Source organism: Bidens hawaiensis, unplaced genomic scaffold (genome assembly GCF_021521415.1).
Source record: "Bidens hawaiensis isolate Kalapana, Puna unplaced genomic scaffold, B.hawaiensis_p1.1 tig00021180_1, whole genome shotgun sequence".
Taxonomy (NCBI): Eukaryota; Viridiplantae; Streptophyta; class Magnoliopsida; order Asterales; family Asteraceae; genus Bidens; species Bidens hawaiensis.
Genome location: NW_027493274.1, coordinates 182,906 through 208,505, shown reverse-complemented (window position 1 = coordinate 208,505; position 25,600 = coordinate 182,906). Strand labels below are relative to the sequence as shown.

At 34.0% G+C, this 25,600-nt stretch overlaps 2 protein-coding genes across 2 annotated transcripts; one reads left to right on the top strand and one right to left on the bottom strand.

Annotated features, from left to right (window-relative positions):
* Positions 1-2,937: 2,937 nt before the first annotated feature.
* LOC143562870 (UV-B-induced protein At3g17800, chloroplastic-like) lies at positions 2,938-5,477 on the bottom strand. Its single transcript, XM_077050558.1, has 3 exons — positions 5,245-5,477; positions 3,821-4,119; positions 2,938-3,747 (listed from the first exon to the last, which is right to left on the bottom strand). The coding sequence occupies exons 1-3, from the start codon at positions 5,359-5,361 to the stop codon at positions 2,973-2,975; spliced, it is 1,191 nt and encodes a 396-aa protein (XP_076906673.1). The 5' UTR covers positions 5,362-5,477; the 3' UTR covers positions 2,938-2,972.
* Positions 5,478-9,967: 4,490 nt separating this feature from the next.
* LOC143562850 (adenine phosphoribosyltransferase 1-like) lies at positions 9,968-12,975 on the top strand. Its single transcript, XM_077050540.1, has 6 exons — positions 9,968-10,306; positions 10,404-10,514; positions 11,393-11,485; positions 11,579-11,728; positions 11,824-11,882; positions 12,790-12,975. Exons 1-6 carry the CDS (start codon positions 10,030-10,032, stop codon positions 12,835-12,837), a joined length of 738 nt encoding a protein of 245 aa, XP_076906655.1. The 5' UTR covers positions 9,968-10,029; the 3' UTR covers positions 12,838-12,975.
* Positions 12,976-25,600: the final 12,625 nt, after the last annotated feature.

Genomic DNA, 25,600 nt, shown 5'->3' with positions numbered 1-25,600 from the left:
GTAGGAGAATCGGTTGTTGTTTGTTGAATTATTGTATTTGTGAATTGTCGTAACGTTTTGGGTTAGGATTAAAAATGAAAATTAACCAGTTGGCCAGAGCTGAGATGGCCGGAATCCCGCCGGTATTGAGATGGGGACAGGAGCCGGAAAACGAAAGAGAAAGGGGGTGGGGGCTGTTTAGTTTAGGATTTGACACCATCGGTCCCTAGGGTTTTTAAATGTTTAAAAACTAAACAAAACCTTTACAAAAGGGGGAATTTGATTAAATGAAGAGTTAAGTGCCATTTTAGTACATGCGGTACCTAAAGTTTAGATACTAAAGTTGCGTAGTTGGCCAAACCACATGTACTAAAATAACACTTAACTCTTAAATGAATTAATAAAATAATTGAAATTACAAGTTTACCCCTGACTTAACAAGAAAAAATTAACGGGGTTAGCAAAAAATACTAAAATGGCATGTTTTTTGAAGCTGGGGTATCTAGTTGCACAAAATAAAGTTTAGGTACTAAAGTTGCGTAGTTGGACAAACCACAGGTACTAAAGTGGCAATTAACTCATAATTAAAATAAAAAGTATGCAATATGCAATTCGGAGGTAACTTCGTTCAATTACCAGCCATTGATGACGAAACTGAAGACGGGTAAAAAATCCCGTAGTAATTGAGGAAATAGGAGGAAAACTGATTATCCAGTGAGGTTGGTTTATAGATCATGGAAACAGGAAACCGTAGGGGAGAAGGGAGTGTATGTGAGAGACGAGAAAACCGTCTAGAACTACAACATGTGGTGATGAAAAGCCAGCAACTGTTTTTCCTTATCCAAGGGATAAGGATTAATCTTGGATTTTTATCGGACGGCCAGAATTAGTTTTCACTCTTCTGTAACCTATTAATATAATATTGGATATCAAGTCTTTCTCAATGTAACAAATACAATTGTTGCTTAAATTTTCATCACCCATTCGATTACGTAAATCGGACTTCACATACTTCATCTTCGAAAAGGTTCTTTCAACGGTTGCGGTTGCGACGGGTAATACGATAGCTAACTTTAATAAACGATACACCAATGCAAAGGAATAGTGTTTCTTTGTTTGAACCATCAATTGAACAACCATTCAAGTTTTTAAACTGTTTATCTCCTTTCAAATTATCGATGTATGTCGCGAGTTCAACCGGGAGTCTTCTTTTATCATTTTCATCAAAATCGTATGGGCACAACTCGAATAATCGTAATATTTTTGGAATAGAAAATGCCTAAAAATTATCACAAGGAGTCAAACAACTCAAAGAAACAAGTAAGTCGGATGTTACCTCGTTAAAACGGTCCCCAAACTCTTGGATTTGCAAATCTAGAACCGCATTGAAGCAATCGTACTCAAAATGGGATGGGGTATTGGACTAAAAATTGAGTAGGGTTTGAATTGGGTTTTGAGCTTAAAAATTTGGATTGGATATTGGACTAATGAACTTGTTTATATTAAAGTCAAATTTAATATGAAAAATTGTTTATATAACGTTTATATAATTATATTTATAAAATTGTCATTGTATTTTTTGTTAGGGTTAGTCTCAAAATCTCATGGGGTCGTCTCGAAATTATACAGGGTTCGGCTTCAAAGTTTCACAGGGGTCGGTGCCAAAATTTTACAAGGGTCGGTCGGGAATTTTTCGGCATATTAACACTAAAAAAAATTCTCACAGGGGACGGGGGACACCCCTCACTTATTAGTGAGTCCGACCCTGGCTATGGCTGTGTGTAGTGGAGGCAATGACCGAGAATTTTGGATGAAATTAGTAGAGAACTTTTAGTTATATCACTATATGCGACAATGCTGCAACTAGGGTGCAAACAAATAGAGTCGCACCAAGCTTAAACAAGCTCGAGCTTGTGCCTAGCCTAGATTGGACTCATTTAATGAACGACGAGTTCAAGCTTCAAATATTAAGCTTGACTAGCCGTTAACATCCGAGGGTGCTTGGTTTTTTGGTGGGCAATGATTAACCAGTACTATGGCCTAATCTCTGATAGCTGTTTCTGTTTCTGCTGGTTTAATGTAGGATTCGCCATATTTGGCCTTCTTTCTTCCTCTGGTGTTGCTCAAGGCAAATTACACGTACTCCAGTGTTCTGTTGGATCTCTTTTCACCAGAAGGTGCTTATTTCTTGTAGTACTGGGTTACCCAAGGGGAAAAATGGTGTGATTTAAGCTTCCGCTTAAGAGAAATGAATGATTTGTTATTGTGCATTTGCGCTTAATGGCAAGTAGTCGGTTAATGTTAATGATTTGGGTTGTAGAAATCTCTTCATGAAATTTCATGCATTTATTTTATGACGTAAGTGATATAAACCTTCCAATTCATTCCCAGTATCTGAAGTATGTCATGCTTTGTGTTCACTGTATTAGTTTTTGTAGTGAAGATGGTGTTGTTCCATTTGAGGCAATGGACATCAATACTACCTTGCAGTGAAGGTGTGTTTGATTTATCCATAGGTTTTCAATTTTTCATTCTCATTAACAAATACTTTTTACTTGTTATTCTTACAACATAGACCATTCTATATCAACTGGACTTAAATGGCTACAATATTTTGTTGTGGTTGGAGAAAAGAAAAATATGTTTCTGTTGGAGAAATACCATGACTAGTAAGAGTACATCAATCAGTATAAAATTGTGATACCAATTGCTTAGGGAAACAGATGCACAAGGATATAAGCATGGTTGTAAAAATCCCAACTAATTGCGATTAATATTGTTTAATTGCTAGTCCCCACCCCACCGCCCGACTAGCGCCTAGCGATTACTAAAACACTGGATATAAGCATACAAACAAAGAAAAAAGAACCCAAAGCCAAATATAAAAAAAATGGTACTTTACTAGTTTATATACAATCTAATTAACATCTGGTAACTTATGACAGTAGTTTAGGCATATGCAAATCCCTGGATACGTTTCACTTTTAACAACATTAATTTGCAACAAAATGGTACCTGGAATCCACATAGCTCTCAACATCCCACAAAAACGAACCAAATGTAACTGCCTCCAACACAAGCCTCCTCAACCCACCAAAGCTTATCTTAATAACTTCATCTTTAGATGAATCAACTGTTCCTTCAGGCGTAATCATGATCTCGGGCTTACCAAACAAAGCTTCCGTGTGCTTCTCAATAATACGTACCGCTTCTTTTGACCTGATCGTAGCGTATCTTTGCAATGACTCAGCATCAAACGACATCACATAGCTTCTCAACCGAGACGGTTTAACCGCCTGCCCGAAACCGCCCGAGCTGGGGGCCTCTGCCCAGGAAGTCACTTCAGGGTGAGGTGGTGGGACCTGCTCGTCGTTAAAGACACGCTGTTGAACATCACTGATACCTTCCGGAAGAATTTTCGTGGTTTTCTCGAGTTGGAACCGTTGGTCAACTCGTTTAAGGAAGTAACCGTACATCACGGAAGCTGCGTACACCTGACCGACTCTCAGTTTGCTGATCTCAGCGACTGAAGACATGTCGCCTGCACGGTTCCCGAGAATTAAAGCCAAATGGTTTTGAATCATTTCTAGAGCTTCTGGAGAGTGGAGTAATTCCAGCTTGTCATCATGCGTGGGCCCCGTGGGCGGGGTCGGTGTTACAGACGGAGTTAAGGAAACATTTGCATCCATGAATTTTTGCACCACTAAAGCATATAATATCTCTTCAAGAGCCTCCCTTCTTTCATTAGCTTTCACCTCAGCTATCCTCCTGCAAGTGTTCGATTATTAGTTTGACTATAAAAAGTCAACCGATGTCAACAGATACGGTAGTCGGTACTCACTTATATAACACAATATCAGTGGTTGCAGCAGATGGTTCTTCAGTTTGTTCTTGAGCATCACGTTCAGTTTGAAGCTGCTCAAGCTGTTGTTCAACTGCTGCTGGTAATAAATGCGGGTGGCTGACTAGAATCTGAGAAAGAAACTGCCCGATTGGTGACTCGAGTTGAAGTGGGGCGATTGGGGCAGTAGGTCCCGCTTGATCAGAAGATGCTGAGGCTTTGATTGCACTTCTCTTTTTATGACTTCGGAAAGATACACCTTTGAGTCCGACTCTTGGATGAGAAAATGAAAGAAATCCCTGCCGACCCAATCAATCAATAGTTTTTAAAGGCGCTTAATTCACCAAAATATTGTATTAGATTGTATGCTGTAATTAGAGTTTATATGGACCAAAATATTACACTTCAAGTCTCTATAATATCACTCAAGGGCGAAGCTTCATTGAGGCCCGGGGTGGCCCCGCCCCCCCATGTTTTTTACGCAGTAGTGTAAATTTGCCCCTTTTCGGCCGAAAATTTTTTATACGTAGTGTAAGTTTAGCCTTTTTCAGTCGGAAATTTGAGCCCGGCCCCCCCTCGTTTGTGAAATTTTGTATACATTTTGAGCTGCCCCCCCCCCCCCCCCCCCCCCCCCCCCCCCCCCCCCCCCGGTGCCTCAGTCCAAGCTTCGCCACTGATATCACTAAACATCATTTTGGTCTAATTTAGGTTAAGTATATGATTAGGAGATAAAGAAAACTATTTTTAACTCTAAATTTGTATATTTAATATTGCACATCTCTCTTTTTCTCACCTACTAGATTCTGATTGCAGTTGTGCTGCGCGCTAATGACATCAAAAAACTGAAACACATATCTTACAAGGTTTGGTATATTAATTGTTCGACATATGAATACAGTCGATCTAACTACTTGTAATAAATTAAAAGGTTACATAACAATAACATCAAATATATGATTTAACTTATTGGAAGCTTCATCAGCTATTTATCTATTAACATTCATAAATATAAGTCAACTTAACCTAAAGTCATGATTCATATATACATAATAACCATCTTCAAGAACAAATAAAACTCGTGTTTGATTTGAGTTTTTCTTGCAACATACTAATATTTGACCGGGTCAAAATAAACGTAACAAATTTTGATTAAACCTCCTTTCTGGTATTCAGAAATCCTAATTCCTTTTATATAAGACAAAATTGAATTTGACTTTTTATATATAAAAAAAAAAGTTCACAACTCCAAAACCTAATTTTATAATTCAAAGAAAATATATTATTCAGCAACTAACATATATATGTCATTAGATTCCATTTCAAGGAGTAAAAAAAATAAAAACTAGATTATAATTTGAGTTGTATGACCACAAATAATAATTAATTCATTAAACAGATACATGTGAAAGATGTAATTAATATACCTTATTTGAAACAGTAGCAAACGCAAGAGATCCACTGCTGGTGCGTCCATAATCGGTTCTGTTGGATGGTCTGATACACGTGGCGAATGAAGATCGGAGAGCAGTGGCTGTTTCCATCTCCGATCAAGTAATCAGAAACCCTTATGTACCTTAATTAGCTCTAACGAGTAATAGATTGATATAGAGAAGAGAGGTAGGTGGCGACAAGTAAGATATCGAGTTATTGATTGTTGAGATAATGAATTATCAGCTGAATCATGAACAAGATTATTATTTATAGACTCCTGATCTATGTGAAAATGTATTGATAGAAGTTGTAATTTAGACCCTTAACTTTTTACAATATTTCATATAACATTCTGTATGTTTATGACTAGTGAAGATGTGACCAAGGTGTAGGAGGGACACGTTTAGCACAACCGTTGATTAAAATGTGAAACATTCATTATACTAGTTATTATTCAATTTTAGACTGTATTTATCATCCGTGCATTAACTTACACATGATCTTATGTCATTACAAAGGTTGATACTTGATGCCAAGACTAAAAACGATACAGGAGCAACTGTTTTATTGATTTTAAAACCTTTTAATGTGTTCTGACATCAAATTTCACATAAATAAAATGAAATGAGTATTAAAGATTTTCATTCATATATTTTTTGAGATTTTTCATTACGAAACATCTTATTAGCTAAAAGTGAAAAGTTGGCAGTACTCAAATGTTGTTTATAGCAAGTAATAAGTCCCCAAGATACATGATCAAAAAAGATCACTACACCGATAAGAACTATTTATAAATGCGTGGCTTGAACTCGCTTTTAAATAAACAAAACTATTCTACTTTTTGTTTAAATCCATAAATGAACTTTTGGAGTTTGCATACCTCTCCTAGATTTCTTTTGAGTCTAATAACTATCTAGTTGTACGATATGGACACCGTGTAACAAATTATCACTAAAAAGAAGATGATTCTAAATCTATTTGACATATCTCATAGTTGTAATATATTAATATAATTGACCATTAGAATTCTAATTTGAAACTTGCAGTAAAAATATATTTTATTAATACCAATGATTTTATTTCATGTATCATAGCGGCATTACTCCTGCTCAGGGTGAGGCTTCTCAAAGCCCTTCTTTAATGATTTGTTGTAACATTTGCTTTATTACCTATATCACAATAAAAGAATGTTTAATGATGGATAACTTGTGTTTTGGGATGTTAAGAAAGAATTAGGGAAGAATGAAGAATATCTAAAATGGATAAATGTAAAGGAGAAAGGAAATATGAATCCCTCCACCTTATTGGTATTAGGATTATGTGAAACTTCCATTGAGCTTTTACAAAATCTGAACTAACATCTTGTTTAGGGCTAAAACTAAACAAAAAGTTAAGATAAGCAAAGGACTAGATTGTAAACTACACAAAAGCTGAATTTCATCAAGTATCAATGGTCAAATAATTCAAGGAGTAAATTGTAAATGATACTATTTTTAATTTAATTGAGCATACCACAAAGAAATAGAAAACATGTGTCTTGATTTTGTTTGTTAATAATAACAAATTTTATTTGAATAGCATGATAATCAACCGATAACAAAACTTAGAAATATTAACCTGTTAGTTATATAATTATGATTTTATAAGAAGTTTGGCATATCAACAAAAACATATGTCTTGTCTTAGGTCGTTTTTTTTAAATAACATATTTTGTTTTAACAACATTTTAATTAATCAATAAGCAAAAACTTCCAACATTAGCTATGATTTTATTGAAGTTTGTCATATTAAGACATCAAATATTTTATTTTGAAACTATGGCCTTCTCTTGACTCTTAAGAGGCTAGAGCTTATATTAATAGTGTGTGTTTTTCTTCTCTTTAAAAGTGAGATCCTTGCGACGCTCACGCCTGATTTTATATGTATATTATAATTGATATTAATTATTTAATTTATGAAAAATAAAGTTAACCATATATAATATGTTTTTCCATAAAGTTAACCAATATATTAATAACGTTAACCAATTAACTTATACAACAACCTAGAATGTTGTTTAAAGAAGTTGATATGTAAAAACGTACTAATATAAAACTCTTATTTACATATAAAATCAAAATATGTATATATTTTTAGTCATTTAGATGAAATGTATTTTTGTGATTATTCATGAGGCTGCATAGCGGGGTACGCTTCCAAGTTTGAATGGGACGGTTGCGTGTGTGGCTCTTGAAGGTTCTAGTGTCCTCTAGGCTGCCTCTGTTTTTTTGTGGTTAACAAAAATCACCATCTTGTATGTTTATTTGAAACCTAAATAATTACAAAATTATATTTATTCCTATATCTCAATTCCCATTTCCCAAATATCTTTGTCGAGCTTTCGATCATGCGTATAACGTTTGAATGTCTCATTCGGTGTAAATATTTGACTTTTATTTTTTATTAAATATAACTATAGCTAAAGTCCATAATACACAAATATTTAAGGCTCTCAAACACTTGTTACTACTCAGCTTTATTTGTGATACACAATAACAAGTACAATGAATTGTAATAGTATGTTGTATACTAAACAGTAAAGAGCATGTGTTAATTGTTAAATATCATCATCGGGTTTTCATCATTTCGATTTTCGGTTTGTTCGGTTTAACGTTCTTCTCAATAAAAATTGAAACCCGAACAAAATCCATGTAGATGACCGAACCAAAAACGAATTTGAATACCAATTTCGTTCGGTTTAAATGGTTCCGGGTTGATTTCTATTCATTTGAAAGCAAATGTTGACCACCATACTTTTGTTTGAGCATTCGTCATTTATAAATGTTAGTTAATACTCTCTCCGTTCCTTTGAAAGTGTTCATATTTCCTTTTTAGTTTGTCACATTACAAATGTTCACTTTTAAATTGTATTAATTAATTTTTCAAATTTACCTTTAAAAATGCAATCATTCCAACTTTATTAAATTTTGTCTTTTTATGTATGTCATGGGGCATTGTACTATTGTAGGAATTTGTTAAGAAAAAAGTACAATCATTCAATCTTTCTTAAATTTTGTGTTTTTCAAACCATGACACTTGTAGATGGACGAAGGGAGTACCATTTGTTTTCTAGAATAAATCCATTTCTTGTTTAATAAAAAGTTAACACCAGATTGAAAAAATTAACAACATTAAAATGACTGAACCTCTAATAGACACGTTAATATAAAAACAAGATCCATGACCATGTCAACACAAGATGACACCATACACGTGCTTCTTTACTTATAACATTCAAGTCCGAAAATCTTAATTTTTGTTTAGACCAAAATACATCTTTAACGAACTCTGAAAATTAATATAGAAGTATCAACGCTATTCTTTAATTTGTTGTCGACCTCTCCTCACTTTGTAATTGGATTTAAACCACACCAATATCATGTCCCAAGGCTTCAAAGGAACTTTGCATCACCACTTTGTCGATATTTTAATTCTATTATGTGTCAATCCTTTAGTTGATGTTATTTTCTCTAACCACCCATTGCCAACGCTAACATAATTTGATTTTGTTGTTCTATATACCTTCATGTTCAATATTCTCTTCTACATAAATCGTTGTTGGTTTGTTGCGTTTTTTTTAATACCTCATCTTAAATTTCGTGCACATCCACATATTCGAAAGACTATGTAACATTTTAGTCTTATAATAGTCTAGTTATGAAAAATGTCTTATTTTTTTTATTTAAAAATACAATATGCAGAAGTGAAACATTAAAAATTAAAAAGTTTACATATTATATGTGAACCGAAAACAACTTTAGGCTTTCTGGAGCACTCTTCAGGTTGGCTCTTCATATTTCGGCAAAATGTTGCCAACGGCTCGGTTTCAAATTCGGGTTCCACTACTTGAATGATATAAGGGTGTTTGTTGTGATTGGTTAGTTTTATAATTTTTCAATTCTCCATTAATTTCTGTACATCCCTAATTGATCAATCTCTCTTCATAAATCTCTATACACCCCTAATATTCTTACAAGTGGGCTAAGTTTTAGACGTTACCACCCATACATAATTGGGATAATCCTTAACTAATAAAGAGTAACACCCAAAATATGTTCATCATCCATTTCTATCGAGTCTTGAGCACCTTCACCATCTATGCATAGTCATTCAGTTATAGTCTTATATAGACTATCATAGTTAAAAAGAAAAAAAACTTACGAATAATCATATTTAGCATAATCTAAGTGAGTTCATAGACCTAACCATATGTTACTTTATATAAAAACCATGTTTAAATTGATTTAAAACATTCTAGTTTGAAGAGGCTTTGAGCTAACGTCGGTAAACAACATACTATTTCGGGCGTCAGACAAACATTGAAGAGGTGTCAGAGAGGAGGATTTGACGTTGGTCAAAGCCCAGGTGAGCATGTGGACATACATTGGTCAACACCCCGTATAAGTTACTCATATTACAAGTTTAATGATATATTACATATGACTCATTTAAATCTATGTCGTGTCAACATACTATCATCACATATGAGGGCGACCTATTTAAATCCATTTTAGTTTAGATCAGAAGTAGCACATTCTTAGCGTAAAAAAACGCGTAAGAACCTAAAACTAACCAAATACATTAGTTAAGACACTCCCAAAAGGAGTGCTTGCGTTTGTTTATGGCAACCGTAGTCAAACCAAATCATTCTACAACATTTTAGGGCAAAATTTCCCCAATTGGGTTCCAATTTACCCACCAACCAATTGAATGATTCTGTGGTCAGACAAAGCAGAGGCATGAATATGAATACGCTTAAAACCTTCAACTCCAACGTCATTTTCCCCAAACCCCACATATTATTCTCACACACTGCCAATTTCATCAATCCACTAAAACTGCCTAGCCTTACCCCATCTACACCCACTTGCCAAAAACTCCAACCCATCTCCGCGTCAACGCCACCACCAACTACCACCCGCCACTGCTCTTCTCACATGGCTGCACCTACTTCCGATGATCGCATCGCCAGAATTACATCCGCCATTCGTGTCATTCCAGATTTTCCGAAACCAGGTACCAACATTAACATGAACATGAACACTTGCTGCATAATTTTTAGGGTCTGTTTAGTTAATTGAGGTTTTTATTTTATTTTATTTGGGTGTGCTAGGGATTTTGTTTCAGGATATTACCACGTTATTGCTTGATCCGGTAGCTTTTAAGGACACCATCGATCTGTTCGTTGAACGGTATAAAGATAAAAACATCTCCGTTGTTGCTGGTAAAATTATAAATATCTCTCGTTTGACTTTTTGTATATTTTGGAATTTATATAATTTTATTACTGGGTATAGTTTATCTATATAAAAAGACAAGATCTGTAAAATTTGTACAAAAATATATAGTTAATTTATATATTTTCATAAGTAATGGCGTTACAATGGTGGTTTCCTTCTTGACGGTGTTCTTGGGCGAGTCAGGCTAGAGCGTCAAAATCAGTATCGACGGTTGACATCTCGTCCAAGGAAGGATCACTCATGTATTGGGAGTCGTTTCAAACGCAGTTAAAAAAAGTTTACATTGCCAGACAAGATCTATGTTTTTTTATGAGTTATTACAGGTTATAGTTTATCTACGAGTACAATTCATTTCCACTGAAGGTCCGCTTTGCTTTTTAACACTCCAAGCCGCTTTGCTTTTTCAACACGTATTTATCCCTTTTGCCTTTGACACTTTTGGTTCCTTAGCTCTGGATGCCGTGGACCTTTGTCGTGCATTGTAAGTTATCGGCCCATAAGAACCGACACTTGGTTTTTAGTAGGATTGGGTTTGCTATCCAAAAGGGGGTTGCGACGCAGCTTGTTGCCCGCTTACCTGCCATTGCATTGTAAATCGTTTGGATGTTTTTAAATGATTATAATGACATAGAGGGAGGGTATTTTTGACAAAAAAAATAAAAATAATAATAATTAGTTTATGTTGAAGGTAACTTTATGTAAATGTGGACTGTGTATATAATCCCTCATCATTTGAACCTTAATTACAGTTAATCAATACACTTAAGAGTTTAATTAAAACTTATTTAGAGATATCAATTTTGCCTTAGGGTTCATGCTTACTATCTTTCAATCCGAAATTGATATCTGATTAATAACGCAGGTGTTGAAGCAAGAGGTTTCATATTCGGTCCTCCTATTGCGTTGGCCATCGGAGCGAAATTCGTGCCTATGAGAAAACCAAACAAGTTACCTGGTAGTTTATATATATGTTGTCTTAATAGTACATCTTGTTTTTATAAGTTTATATATGACATGCTGATCACAGATTGAATTATTGTTATCTCAGGACCTGTCATATCAGAAGAGTATTCCTTGGAGTACGGAACCGACAAAATTGAGATGCACGTTGGAGCTGTAGAGGCAGGAGATCGAGCTCTCGTGATCGATGATTTAATCGCAACTGGTGGAACCTTGTGTGCTGCAATCAGTCTACTTGGTAATGCGCAGTCACATATACACATTTTCTTTATTATTGAATTTATTGTTTTTTGTTAACTTGCTATTATTAAACTCTCATCTTTTCCATTCCAGAGCGGGTTGGAGCCCAAGTAGTCGAGTGTGCTTGTGTTATTGAATTGCCTGAACTGAAGGTACAGCTTTCTTTTAACTTAAGTTAAAACGATCACCTGTAATTACTATTTATTCCATGAAACTGCGAAAGCAGCCATCTATCTGAGTGTGTTATACCTATATAGCCATGTCGAAAATTAATAACTCATTTGGTCTGCGTATCAAACTTTTTACCATCAATGAGGACTTAAAACTATTGTGATATGTCACACACTCACACTGCATCAAGGATAGATTCGCCTATGTATTTTTATTCGTGAATAGATTCACGTAAGTTTGGAAACTGGACGGGTTTGGGTGACGGGTCGAACGGGGTCGGGTCAATACGAGAATGAGCCAAATAAGTTTGGTCAAAACAGGCTGTTTTAGAAAAAGTATCAATTTGGTTCAGTTCAGGTAAAAACTGGTTATTGCTAAAATGGAGTCGGATTGAAATGAGTCATTTTAGATTCTTTTTTGGGTCAAAAATAGGCTTGCCTGTCTTTTTTTTTTATTTTATTTTTATTATATTTTTATGGTGGTTAGTGGTCATCTGTTTTGACCTGTTGTCTAATTTGAGTTTACACAAATGAACTCGTATACAATTTAGTCTTGCCTAAGTCAACATATTCTTTGAAGAATAGGTCATGATTGTTGCCTATAGATTCACACATGTATTATTAATTGCGTATAGTTTATAGAATGCCAATATTTAGGGTGTAAGCGAGTATAAGTAGATAAGTGACCAAAGGTTCGCGTATTACATGACTATCTGCGTGAATTTGTTTCGACATTGCCAGAGTTAAAACACACTGTTAAATGGCTACTTTCGTATATTTTTTTTCTACATATACTTTTATAATTGTACTGGGCTTTTTATCTTTCATAGTTGGTGACTAGAAAGAGCTTTCGATTTGCTATTAATATACGTTATATTTCTGGATATAGGGTCGGGATCGATTAGGAGACAAGCCGCTATTTGTCCTCATCTCGTGAGTCTTTGTGATTGTGTGGAAATCAATATGATTTGACCAATGATGTTTATTCGGGTTTAAGAAACTTAAAAATAAAATGTTGATTTACTCTTGTGGTTATATAAAGAATCTAAATCAATACGATAATATGTACTCGTGTATACATTTCTTGGTGGTGAGTGAAGGCAGAGTGATTAAAAGATGAAAGCAACATCAGTTTTGCTTCCAGCACTTAAGTTGATGAATTATGAATAAGAAATGTTTTCAAGTTTCTGTTATCAGTGATAACTTATAATGCCACAACTCTGTCAAATGTGTCTTTTGTCGAACGTAACTAGTGTTTGCAGAAAATTCACGTGATTAACAATTACCCTACTAATCAATGAGATCAGATAAAACGTGCTTACGTTGATGGAAGCTGGAATCTAACAAAAGACCTATACTAGGTGCTTACTGTCATGTCACCTCAATTAAAACTTACTACACAGAAATTTTTGTACGCTAGAACACAAGTCAGATGTTTCTTTTTGTCACTTTCCCACTGTAACACAAAACTGTGTCACTAAAATAAATCTTAATAGGGACAGAAAATTGTGTCTCAAACTCTAAACTTGTTTTAACGGGCTCATGAACAACACATGTTATTGACAAACACCTCATTGAGATTGTGTTTAGCGACAGATCGAGGATTTTTTTCCAGTGGGTCACTGCTTTTAGATGCCTTAAATTTTATAAAGTCCTGACATAAAATATTTTGGGTCGGTTCAACGGTTTGGGTTGGATAAGACTTATCACATAATAAACTTACGATACGATATTAAAAATAAAATTAACAAAATTAACAAAGCTTGGGCTAATAGCTTGATCGGCTAATTGCTAATCCATGTTGGTCTTAAAACAGTGGGCCTGTTTTAAATGGCGGGCTGGCATCCCACTGAATGATTCAAACTTATGAATATTTTCTAGAATAAATTCGTTTATTATACACCACCATGTTACAAAATTTGCTTTTAAGACAAACCATTTCAGTTACATAAATGTATCAATCCAAATTAGATAACTTATTAGGTCGTACACTTTTGGGTATACCTTAATGCACAGGATGTTAAAGCTGGTTTGGTAAATGTTAACGAGTAGGATTAGAGGTGCACAAATCGGGTTTTCTAAATACCCGGGTTCGGGTATAGAACCGGGTTCGAGTATGACCGGGTACGGGTATGACCGGGTATTGGTAATAGTCGGGTAGGGTTCGGGTTGGGTATTGTCTCTAAAAATCATACCCTATGCATCAGGTTCGGGTAGGGTATAGAACCGGGTATTCTAAAACCGGGTATTTGAATACCCTATTATCAGGTATTGAAAAAACTCTATTTACGGGTTTTTTCGGGTTTTTTCAGGTATTTTTTTTATATAGATTGGATTTTTTTTAAAAGTTTACACTTTTTAGGGGTATTATTCGGGTATTTTTAAGGTATTTTTCGGGTATACATCGGGTATTTGAAATACCCGGTTTTGTGTATTGGAAAACCTCGGTTCCGGGTTCGGGTATTACCGGGTACAAATCGGGTTTTCGGGTATTACCGGGTACAAATCGGGTCCGGTTCAGGTTCGGGTTTTAGTGCCAAAATGCATACCCTATCCGTACCCTACGGGTAGGGTCGGGTTCGGGTTCGGGTTCGGGTATTAAAAACCCGGGTATTAGAAAAACCGGTTCCGGGTATTTATTTCGGGTCCGGTTCCGGGTTCGGGTTTTTTGTGCACCTCTAAGTAGGATCACTCCCTTTATGGGCCAAAGGACATTAAAGAAAGATAGGTTATAGTGTTACGGACTTTAATATTATTCTACACTCACACACAATAATTTAACAATTTTTTTTAAATAATTATTTTTGGGTGGGGTGGGGTGGGGTGGGGGGGGGGGGTAGCGGCATTAACCGTTTACTTTAGATGAGATAGAGTAAAAAGGGGTAAAGTGGGTGATGCAGTCTACATAGAGTTAGGGGGCATGAATGCATACCATGGCCTTACGTAGGGCTGCAAGCGGACCGAACGAACACGACAAAGTCTTGTTCATGTTCGCTTGTTAAGAAAATAATGTGTTCACGGACACTTATCGAACGAGATTTTATGTTCGTGCTCGTTCATTAAGGAAATGAATGTGTTCACGAACAGTTCACAAACACAAATAAAATCAGTGAAGCCTAGAGATTGAGATCTATGCATTCAATGATGAGAATAATAAGAAAGAAAATGTAAACAATACAAAAACAATGTAAGAAAAAATCAGAACATGAATGACTTGTTTCTTCAGTTACTTCGATCTAATTTATGTCATCTAATAATCCAAGTGATAATGCTATATTTTGAAAAAAACACGTGTCGTACACGTGTCTCAAGCTAGTAATGCTACAAATTTTTGTTATATAATGTTACATAACATTACAAACTAGTTCGTGCTTGCCATAAAAGTCAAGAATCTTGGTGCCATTTTTTGTCCATAGATAAATTAAAATTACTGGTACACGTTTTAACTTTCTTGCGTTTCTCGTCTCACCGAAAATACAATTTTCTATTAGTATTATAGATATAGGTTGGTAACTTTCTACCCTACTTGGACCATGACATGAAGTAAATAGGTTTTGTGTTTTGTGCCTACTTTAAACAATCTTAAGTTATTCTGTCTTACTTGTTTAATGAATAAGTCATGTTCATGCTATACCAAAATTAAAATGTTCAATCCATTAACTCATTCAAAAATCGAACTTTAAAACATACAATTTATTTATTTATGTGTTTAACCTGTTTACAGTCTTATTACAACTTGATTATAACTTGTCAAAGTATTCACTACTCTTTTAAATCGTTTTAAACTCTTTATATAACCTTTATAACCTTCTACCCGTTTGACTTCTTTTTAGACAAATTTTAGTTTAAAATATTAAGTTACATGTTTCATGAGGATAAAGGATAATCCTTATTCTTTTCAGGAAAAACTCATGCATGTTTTTTCAATGCTAGAAAACATTATTATCATTCTGGTCTTTGTCGTTTTGGTTGCTGACGTGATTCAATCATAAATTTGATCTGCTTAAACTAATGCATCATGATCCATGAAGCTAATAATAATTTGTTTAATGATTTATAACTACTTAAAGCTAATTATTTAACTAACTAAAGTTTTGAACTATGCAAATAACTACAAAAGAATAAAGAATCTCATCATTTATTACTCGATAAATTTGTATTCGTGGGGCGGCACGTATGATTCCTTGATTTTTACCCACCACCATAATTTAGTAGAAAGGATTATATTAGTGTTTAATACTTCAACATTTGCATTTTTATACTAGTATATTGAATATATTAGTGAAATGTTAACTTAAACCCACAATCATAATCAAGGGCGGAGCTATGCTGTTGGGTTCGGGTTCGTCCTCGTCCAATATTTTTTAGTTTTGTATATTCATACAGTACTGTATTAAAGAACGGGCCCATTTTTTTATGAGCGAATACAATACCATTATTTTTTTTTTTTGCACGAACTATGAAAATCGTAGTTATTATTTTTCTTTTTTGGTAAGAATAAAATATTTAAAGAAATTATATAGTTGAATTGATCAACTAGCCCAAATACTACATTAAAGATAAGCTCATAATTCTAATTTAAAATTAGACCAATAACCCAATTAACATACAAAACATAAATAAGAATTAAATAAATATGAAATTCATAAAACAATTGAAAAATAAAAAACCTAGCATCCGATCATTTGCACCTTCAGCTAGGGGAGACCCTTTCGGCCCTTCCATGACCATCAAATGTCGACTCAAGCACCATCGAACTAGGCAACTAGCCTATGTCGACGACGACCCTTCAATATGTTTGATCCCTCACGTCGACCCTCCTAGTTATCAATAAAATAATAATCATCCATCTTTGATTTTGATTTTCAAATCCAACATGAGTAAAAAAATCAAGGCTAGTTTTTGTTTGATTGTTTATGTTTATCATTTATGATTTACGTGTAATCGTAATATGTTTAAGCTTGAGCAGAATTATAACTTTATGTGTAGAATTATGTGTTGGAGTTATTGACGACTTTTTTTAAAAAGAAATTTGAACCCGACCCAAAAACTTGGATGCCGGATTGTAATAAATCCAAGCACCAAAAAATACCGAACGCTTAGGAAAAATTTTAGCTTCGCCACTAACCATAACTAAACTTAATTTTTAAATATTCAGTTAATTAAAAAAATTTCATTAAGTTTATATTGTTAATGCTTATACAACATACATATAGGGTTTGGATTAGGGATGAGCAAAATCGGTTCTGCTTGTTAAAAAATTAGGTACCTCCATCGGTATCAAATCGGTACCAAAGTTTTGAGTTTTCGTACCGGTACGGGACCGGTATTTCCCGAATTTTTGACTTCAATCCCGGTACCGTTCCGGTCCCGTACCGAACCGAAATTTCGGTACCGGTACCAAGAATTCACGAATTTCAGGACCAAGATTTTCAAGACCGGGACCGGTCGGTACCGGTACGATCCCGATCTCATCCTAGTTTGGATAAGATACACATAGCTTTAACACCTACTAAGCGTATGAAACAAATGAAATAAAAAAAGAGCATTGGCAAAATTGTAAATACCTAATCAATCAATTAAAACTTTGAATTTGACTAGTCCATCAACTTAAATTTGTGAAGCAGATCGACTGATCAACTGAACCTTGCGTATCGGACTGAACAAATTATGTCGTTGTATTCTTATGTGAATCGAAGGAAATTGAAGCTTGTGAATAAGACGATTGATCAATTAAATTGTGCGAATTGAACAAAATTGAGTTGTTGCATTCTATTGTTATTGAAGAGATGAATATTGATTTTCGAAAAACTCTTATCTTTTTTCAATGCTAAAAAATAGTTTATCATTCTGGGGTTTAATCCGTTTTGTTGTTGAAGTGATCCAATAATAAATTTGTTTCGCTTTAAACTAATGCATTCATGATTCATGAAGCTAATAACTATATTTTCTAAATTATGGTGGTTAAAAAATGTATCATAGAATCACAAGTCATAACGTGCTGCCCAACGAATACATTTATCGAGTAATTAATGGTAGTATTCTTCATTCTTTTATGGTTATTCTGCTCCTTTGAGGGTCATTTGCATAATTGCATTGTTTAAAACTCGTGTTTATTAATTAATTAGCTTTATTTGGTTATATATTATAAAACAAATATATTAGCTTCATGAATCATGAATGCATTAGTTTAAAGCAAAACAAATTTATTATTGGATCACTTAATCATCTTTTTAACACTTTACATTTGAATTTAAACTAATATATTGCGGATTACTAGGTTTATTACTTATATATTTTAGTGGAATGTTAATTTAAACCACCATCATAATTAAACTTAAACTATATTAATCACATTTAACTATCAACTGAAAGAATAAAATATATAAAATTATTTATCTAGATTTGCCTATCAAATCATATTCATAGTCAATGCTAGTATTATGACGGGGATCATAACGAGTAGGCAGAACACATTTTTATTTTGTGTGGCCTCCTCAAGGATTATGGTAATGATGCAAGGTTTCGCTAAATTACACATTTAATTAGAATCCAGGATTTACTCAAGCTGTAAAAATACTTCACTTTGCCAAGGAAGAAGGCAAAATTTTTCTATGCTATCAACTTGATCAAAATTTGGAGCTTGTGGAAGGTTCGAAACGCGGTGGTACAAGAGGGTGTAGCAATTCGTAGCAATTCGGTTAGCCGATTTGGTGGAAGAGAGAAAGGTTGTATGTTTTTTTAAGGGTGAGAAATCAATCAAAGATGTTTGATGTATCGTGAGAAGAATGGAAAACATTTAACTTTTAATGTGGCATAACGGTTGGGGACTTGACCGGTGATTTGTGATTCTTTTTTTGGATTTTTTTTAAGTGTACTAACTTTTTTTTAGCCTCTGGCTAATGATTTTTGTGATATTTGTTTGTCTTTTTTTTTAAAAAAAGTCAATGCTAGTATTTTATTGCAATTATTATAATTAAAATTTTGTTGCACCTGGCTTATCAAAGTCAATATATAGGTCAACTAGTGTATTTATTTTCATGAATTAAATGAGTATTTAATTATCCCTGCGACCATACTTAAACTAATGCATGCATGATCCATGAACTTAATTAACAATTTGTGTTAACCAATCAATTAAACTTTGAGCACTGACATAAGCCTAAGCTCTTATGTGAGTTGAGGAGGCAACTATGAATGCTCTTATGAGCAACCGCATTACTAAGAAAACTAAAGAAACAATATAAAACTGTTCCAGTCAAATGATTCTGAGCTCTATTTTACTTGAATCAAGGGATAGCACGAACCATTTCTAAACTAGATTTACCAATGGAATTTTTTTAACAACGTTTGAAACTACCCTTAATATTCGAGCGAGCCTTGTTGGAACGAGATGTCAACCGTCCATATTGATTTTGACGTTACATGTCTTACTCAACCAAGAGCACATACAATAAGGAAACACACCACTGTATGGAAAAGTTCATTTGGTTAGGTTCTAAATTTGAGGCCTTAGGAGATCTCAACTCTTAAAGCGTTACTTTAATGCCATTGAACCAGAATGCCAATTGTACCAACGGAAACTTCCTAATATTGTAATGACCTGAAAACTTAAAACTCTTTTAAGTTATAAATAAGATAAGACTAAACAATTAAGCTTTGGAAATTGAAAAAAGTTTAACAGCACATGTGCATCATTTCGATTTCTAATTGTCATAGAATTAATGTACATCGTTTGTTAACAACTGAAATGTGCCAAAACATATTAGTTGCACGCTATATATATAAATTTTATATAGAGGGCAAATTTTTTGTATTTCTTGAGACTCGATCCGGTAACTTTAAATAATTAAGAGACTTGTCTTAATCTTCTAATTTAGTAAGGCCCAAATAGGTCATGACTCTTTTGAAACTAACTCAAGTTAAGGCCGGTGTTAGCTCGTATAATTTAATAGTTACTCAAAAAAATTTTGATCAACCAAAGTAAAACGCCTATCCATTAGCCCATATAAACCAACTAATATACCTTACTAGTTTATTTACCGGAGCTCCATTATTCGAGCATCTAGTCATTCACTCATTCCATCTCTCATATTCTTCTTGTTGTCGGAGAAGAACAAAAGAAACACCCCTCGCACCCTTGGTAAATGGTAATTCCTGGTGGCAATTGTTTGCTATATGTACAATGACGAATCCCATAAAACTCAACCACTTTTCACGATTTTTGGCATCCATGAGCCTCACATCGGCTCCATCCTTCAACATAGACCATAAAAGAAGCCGTGAACTCAACCATATCTCTCTCACTCTGATGCCCACACCCATCACTTTGTTTTCTAAAACAAGTTGGCTCATCATGCCACCAGCTTGCTCGAATTGTAAGCGAGACAAGTTTGAGTTCAAATTTCATCTCAGTAGCTAGACAGATCCTAGCTCGTATAATTACAAGCTCATCCGTTGAGCCTGGTTCAACACGAACTTGGCTCGTTAACAACCCTTTATATTAGTTGGTTAAAACATATTAATAAATTATATGGATGTGCGCTTCATGACTATTCATATACATAAGTTTGCCTCTAATTTCAATATCCAGATGACTCCTAGAGTTTTAGATGAGTTAGATTTCTTTATCTATTATATACAAAAATTTAAAAGTATAAAAAACCTTATAAATCAATACATGTTTCTCTTTTTTTCTCCTAGGTTTCTTGTGTTTCATTGTTGTTCCAATGGACAACACATTACTATTTTCCACATATGTTCTGGGGTGAAAACTAGTTATATATTTGGTGGATGGTAGATTATTAATTCAGAATAAATAAATAAATAAATATTGTTGGTTGTATTTGGAGACATAACTAGCTGTCTCCTCTTAACTCTTGTTTTGGGCCAAAGGGTACAAGTCCATTTTACTTTGTTAACATAGACTACTTGTAGAATAATATTAAAGTGACAGCTTCTTTTGGTTTTTAAAATTCACCAACACACATGTACACAGTACACCCCCCCCCAGAGAACCCCTTAACCCAAGTCGTGTGAAGCCGTCCACTAATTAAGAACACAATCTGATAACACTACGGTTGCAAATCTTAAGATACCAGATTTTATTCCCATATGTTTTTTTTTTCTTTACTTTCGAAAATGTTGTCTTTTTTGTTTTATTCGTTGAGTTGAACTAGTAGCAAACACATGATTAGATAACACGTCAAAACGAATAATGATATATTGGGTCAGGTTTTTACTAAAGGTTTTACCTTTCTATAATTCATTAATTTGTAAATGACAAATTGAATTGAGATTTGAGAGACTAACCCATTATCACGTGTGTATTTCCAAGTTCGGTTTCACTTGAGAAGCTTGGCAACAAACGTATAAGATGATCAACCATATCGATATTTTCATTATACAATGGGAAATAAATACAAGGTGTGTAGAAAAATAATATAGGAAATAATCACAAGAGAAAGAAACTATTAATAATACAATTTAATTAAAAATTATACAAAGATTCAAAATTTTTCATTGCTTGGGCTGGAAACTGGGTTGGTCACTAATATGCCCCCGCAAGATGTATGATCGAGATTAGACCAATCTTAGATACGAGATTAAGAAAATGTGGTTTTGGCAATGGCACGGTTAGGGCGCTGGCCTGTTGACCGTCACCGGAAATGTGTGCCACCTGGATAATGTGTTGTTGAACCATTTCTCGTACAAAGTAGAAATCACGAGCAAGGTGTTTCATGCGCGAGTGAAATACAGGGTTTGCTGAGTAATGCATAGCAGTTAAATTGTCAAATAAGATGGTGAGTGTGACGTTAGATTTATAATCAAGTTCTTTGAAGAGAGACATTAACCATTGTACTTCAGTGGTAGCGGAAGCAATGACCCGAAATTTTGCATCGGTAGAGGAGATACGTTTAGAGCTCCAAGAAACCGGTTTTAAACCAAGATAAACAATGTATTCGTGGTACTCTATAGGTTGATTTTTCACTAGCCCAATCTGCGTCACAAAACGCGTGAAGATGTAGTGGAGAGTGGTGCTTGAAAAATAACCAAGTTGAAAAATCGCTAGTCGGGCGGTGGGTGAGGACTAGAGATCAATCGAGATTAATCCCGATTAATAGTTAATCAGGATTAATGTATAATTTACACACACACACACACACACATTATTTTTTTGTAATTTTCAGTTTTATAAATATACATACACATTTTGGCTGGAAATCAGTTGGAATCTTGTTGGAACTAATGATTTTGGCCGTAATCTGGCCGAAAACCGTCAATTATGGCTGGAACCTCATCAGGATACGCCAACTAAGATCGATTAATCCTCATTTTAGTCAGATTTGACCATTGACTGATTACTTAACCGACTAGCCAAAAACTAATTAGTGAGGTGAGGATTTGCGATTAATCGTCACATAGTAGGGATTTTTACAACACTGAAAATAACCCATGATGAAGGATATCGTGAAAGTAGCTAAGTAATAGCTTTAGATCAGCCCAGTGTATGGTTGCAGGTACATGCATGAACTGAGATACTCAATTAACCACGTAAGCCACATCGGGTCTTATGAGAGATAAGTCTTGTAGTGCTTCAATGAAGGTCTGATATTCGGTTGGTGAAAATAGTGTTGTACCATAAGTGGGTGTGAGATGGTTCAATGGTTGGTTTGAAACCAACCGAGAGAAGATATTATTTTAATTCATTATACCCTTGGTTTTAAAAAGCGAGAGGCAAAGACAAGTGACGGGGTCTACAACATAAGAGTGAAGCGCTAGGTGCAAAAGCGAGAGCCCTTTGTATTCGAGACGAACATACTTATATAATTTTTATATATCCATAAAACATGGGTTTTTTTGCATCCTGACCCATAGTTTAGCTATATTTAAGCATTATATATGATTTAGTATATAAACTACTTACACATACAAGAAAAAAAATATTGTACAACATTTAGATGCTTAAAAACCACTTACGTACGAAAGGCGAGTGCCTCAACTTCTCTTTAGGTCGCTTTTTGCCTAAAAATCTCACCTCATGCTCGCATTTTAAACATTGCTCGCCTTGACTAGCCTAAAGCGAAGAGGCCCACGTCTTAAGTCGCCTCTTGCCTCAAGCGCACTTTTTTATACCAAGATCATACCACGCACGTGATGCTTGGAGAAGACTATAGACGGCCTTATTTAATTTGCATACGTGAGTTGGAAAAGAAGGATTGGCTGTAACAACTCGGTTTTCGATTTAACATTTTTATAAAATACCCGAACCGTTTCGATGTTCGGATTATTTTATTAAATAAAAATACCGCGTTTATCGAGAGGAGTAATTATTAATATATTATTTCTTAATTATTTATATAATATACATTATTAACTTTCAGATTATGGAAATTTTTACCCTAAGTTAAACTTTTACCCATTTATGTTTGCATCTTCAAATTGCAGGGGCTAAACTGCAAATTGAATTAGTTAATATTATTTATATTAAAATCCCGTTTTTCAACCCATATCCATACCCGTATTCATATCCATTTGCTTAAACCCGAGACCCATTTATGTTTCTTGGAGCTTAATTCTCGTCCCAATCAAGGAATTGATATGTGATTATGTTACCACATTCCATAAACGACCCTACCGACATATTAATTTGGTAATGAAGATCATCATGATTCGTATTACGGATTTATTCTAGGCCGGCATATATTGTTCATCTATATACTCCATAACGAGCACCATAACACAATTAAAACTAGGTATACAATCCTCTTACCAGAGCAATCAAAATCCCTATAGTTAATTTGATTTTTATCCAACTACTTGTACTCGTTCTTAATCAACCCAGCGTCGGCCTGTTCATCGTCATATTTAGCTATCATATAACAACAATTTAAGGTAATTTAGCACATGTTTCAATTCGTCATGGTATCGTCTACATTAACCCCAAAGTTAATCGGCCAATCGTTTAACGATTTGGCCGATTGATTGTTTTAGGGTTTATATGTTAAATTGGTTCTTGTGGATGTCTATATATATATATATATAGTTATGTTTGTCGTGTTTAAACCAGGTAACACACCAACCCAGTTGGTTGGTGTGTGGTTGGGTTAATGATTGAGTTGCTGGGGGTGCAGGTTCGAACCTTTTGTTAGTTATTTTTAATTATTAAAAATACATTGTAATACATATAAAATATCATAATGTTTGGTTAAAGAAAACCGACATAGTACTACTCGTTTTTCCGAACCTTTTGTTAGAACCATATATATATGTATGTATATATATATATGTATGTATGTATATATATATATGTATGTATGTATATTAGATTATTTAAAATTGTTAAAAGGTTTTAATGTTTAAAAAGGATTTTAATTTAATTTATATATTTTAAAATTTACCATGCTAATTAACATGTTAAAATATAGTGTTTATAAAAAGATTTTATTTTATATAAATACTATTATTTATCTATTATTTATTATTTACAATATTACCTTAAAAGTGTCGTAAAACAACGACCTATTAGCAAGATCCATACATGATCATTCACATATAGAGATGATAAAGAGAAAGAGATTGTTTCTTATTGATGTATCTAACCAAATACAAGATGCCTTTATTTATAAGGACTTTTACATTAATACATGGATAATGAATAGATGGTGGTTAAGCATGTGGAGAGTCACACTAATAAATAATTGTTCATAACACTCCCCCTTGACTATTCACATAATGGAATACGCTTGGTAATGTTGCCTCATTAAAAACCTTGCTAGGAAAACCCATTAGAACAAAACCATAGCTAAGGAAAAAAGAGTGCAACGCGTATAATACTCCCCCTCATTTATACATCCTTTAAGTGACGGGTTCCAATCTTCTAGGAAAGTTTGTTTACGACTTTTGTAACTAACAGTCCACCGCTTGATCATATAATGTACACTTCCTTATTTGGATACTCCCCCTCATTTATACGTTCGTAAGTTATGAGTTTTGATCTTCTTAGAAAGTTTGTTTGAGACTTTTATAGTTAACAATCCGCCGCTTGATCTTGTAGTTTACACTTAGAAATCTTCGTATATGACTAACAGTACATCATCTTGCAAATAAGTGACTTGTAGTGTCTCATCTTGTAAATAAGTATCACAATATCTATGACTTTGCTATATTACATTCCCTGCATCGACATAACTAACCAAACCCTTTTTTTTACGGGTTAGTAAATATAAACTCACATCTTTCATACCTTGAATTTATCAAAATATTTATGTTTAGCTCATTTTGAAGCCTCTTCATTTGAAACAAGTTATATCTTATCAATAAATATAAATAAATAATATATCTATTTTTGTATAACTAGCAAGAAATATTGCACCAATTGCAATAAACTATAGTATTTCATTCATATTAAAATGCTCCAACATTTTATATATGAAGTTTGATTTATAAAAATATCATTATAGAAATGTTCTACACGCATACCATCTCTTTATAAGGTAAAATGCAATCATCAACATTATATTATTGATTTAATATTAAAATATTCCATACATGAATCAAATATATCATATTCATATCTCTTTTTCAAGAGATAGTCACCGAATTGATTATATCATTTCTGACTCGGCTTTTGTAGTTCACGTATAGAACTTGCTAATTTCATATAATATATTTCTTGAGCTTTAAATGTTTCCTACATG

Excerpts from the sequence above, each read along its gene's own strand:
- LOC143562870 (XM_077050558.1), bottom strand. The coding sequence starts at position 5,361 with ATGGAAACAGCCACTGCTCTCCGATCTTCATTCGCCACGTGTATCAGA. Across the intron at positions 4,120-5,244 it reads TTGCTACTGTTTCAAATAAG|GGATTTCTTTCATTTTCTCA; the intron begins GTATATTAATTA and ends TTGGGTCGGCAG. Across the intron at positions 3,748-3,820 it reads ACTGATATTGTGTTATATAA|GAGGATAGCTGAGGTGAAAG; the intron begins GTGAGTACCGAC and ends GAACACTTGCAG.
- LOC143562850 (XM_077050540.1), top strand. The coding sequence starts at position 10,030 with ATGAATATGAATACGCTTAAAACCTTCAACTCCAACGTCATTTTCCCC. Across the intron at positions 11,486-11,578 it reads AAAACCAAACAAGTTACCTG|GACCTGTCATATCAGAAGAG; the intron begins GTAGTTTATATA and ends TTGTTATCTCAG. Across the intron at positions 11,729-11,823 it reads TGCTGCAATCAGTCTACTTG|AGCGGGTTGGAGCCCAAGTA; the intron begins GTAATGCGCAGT and ends TTTCCATTCCAG.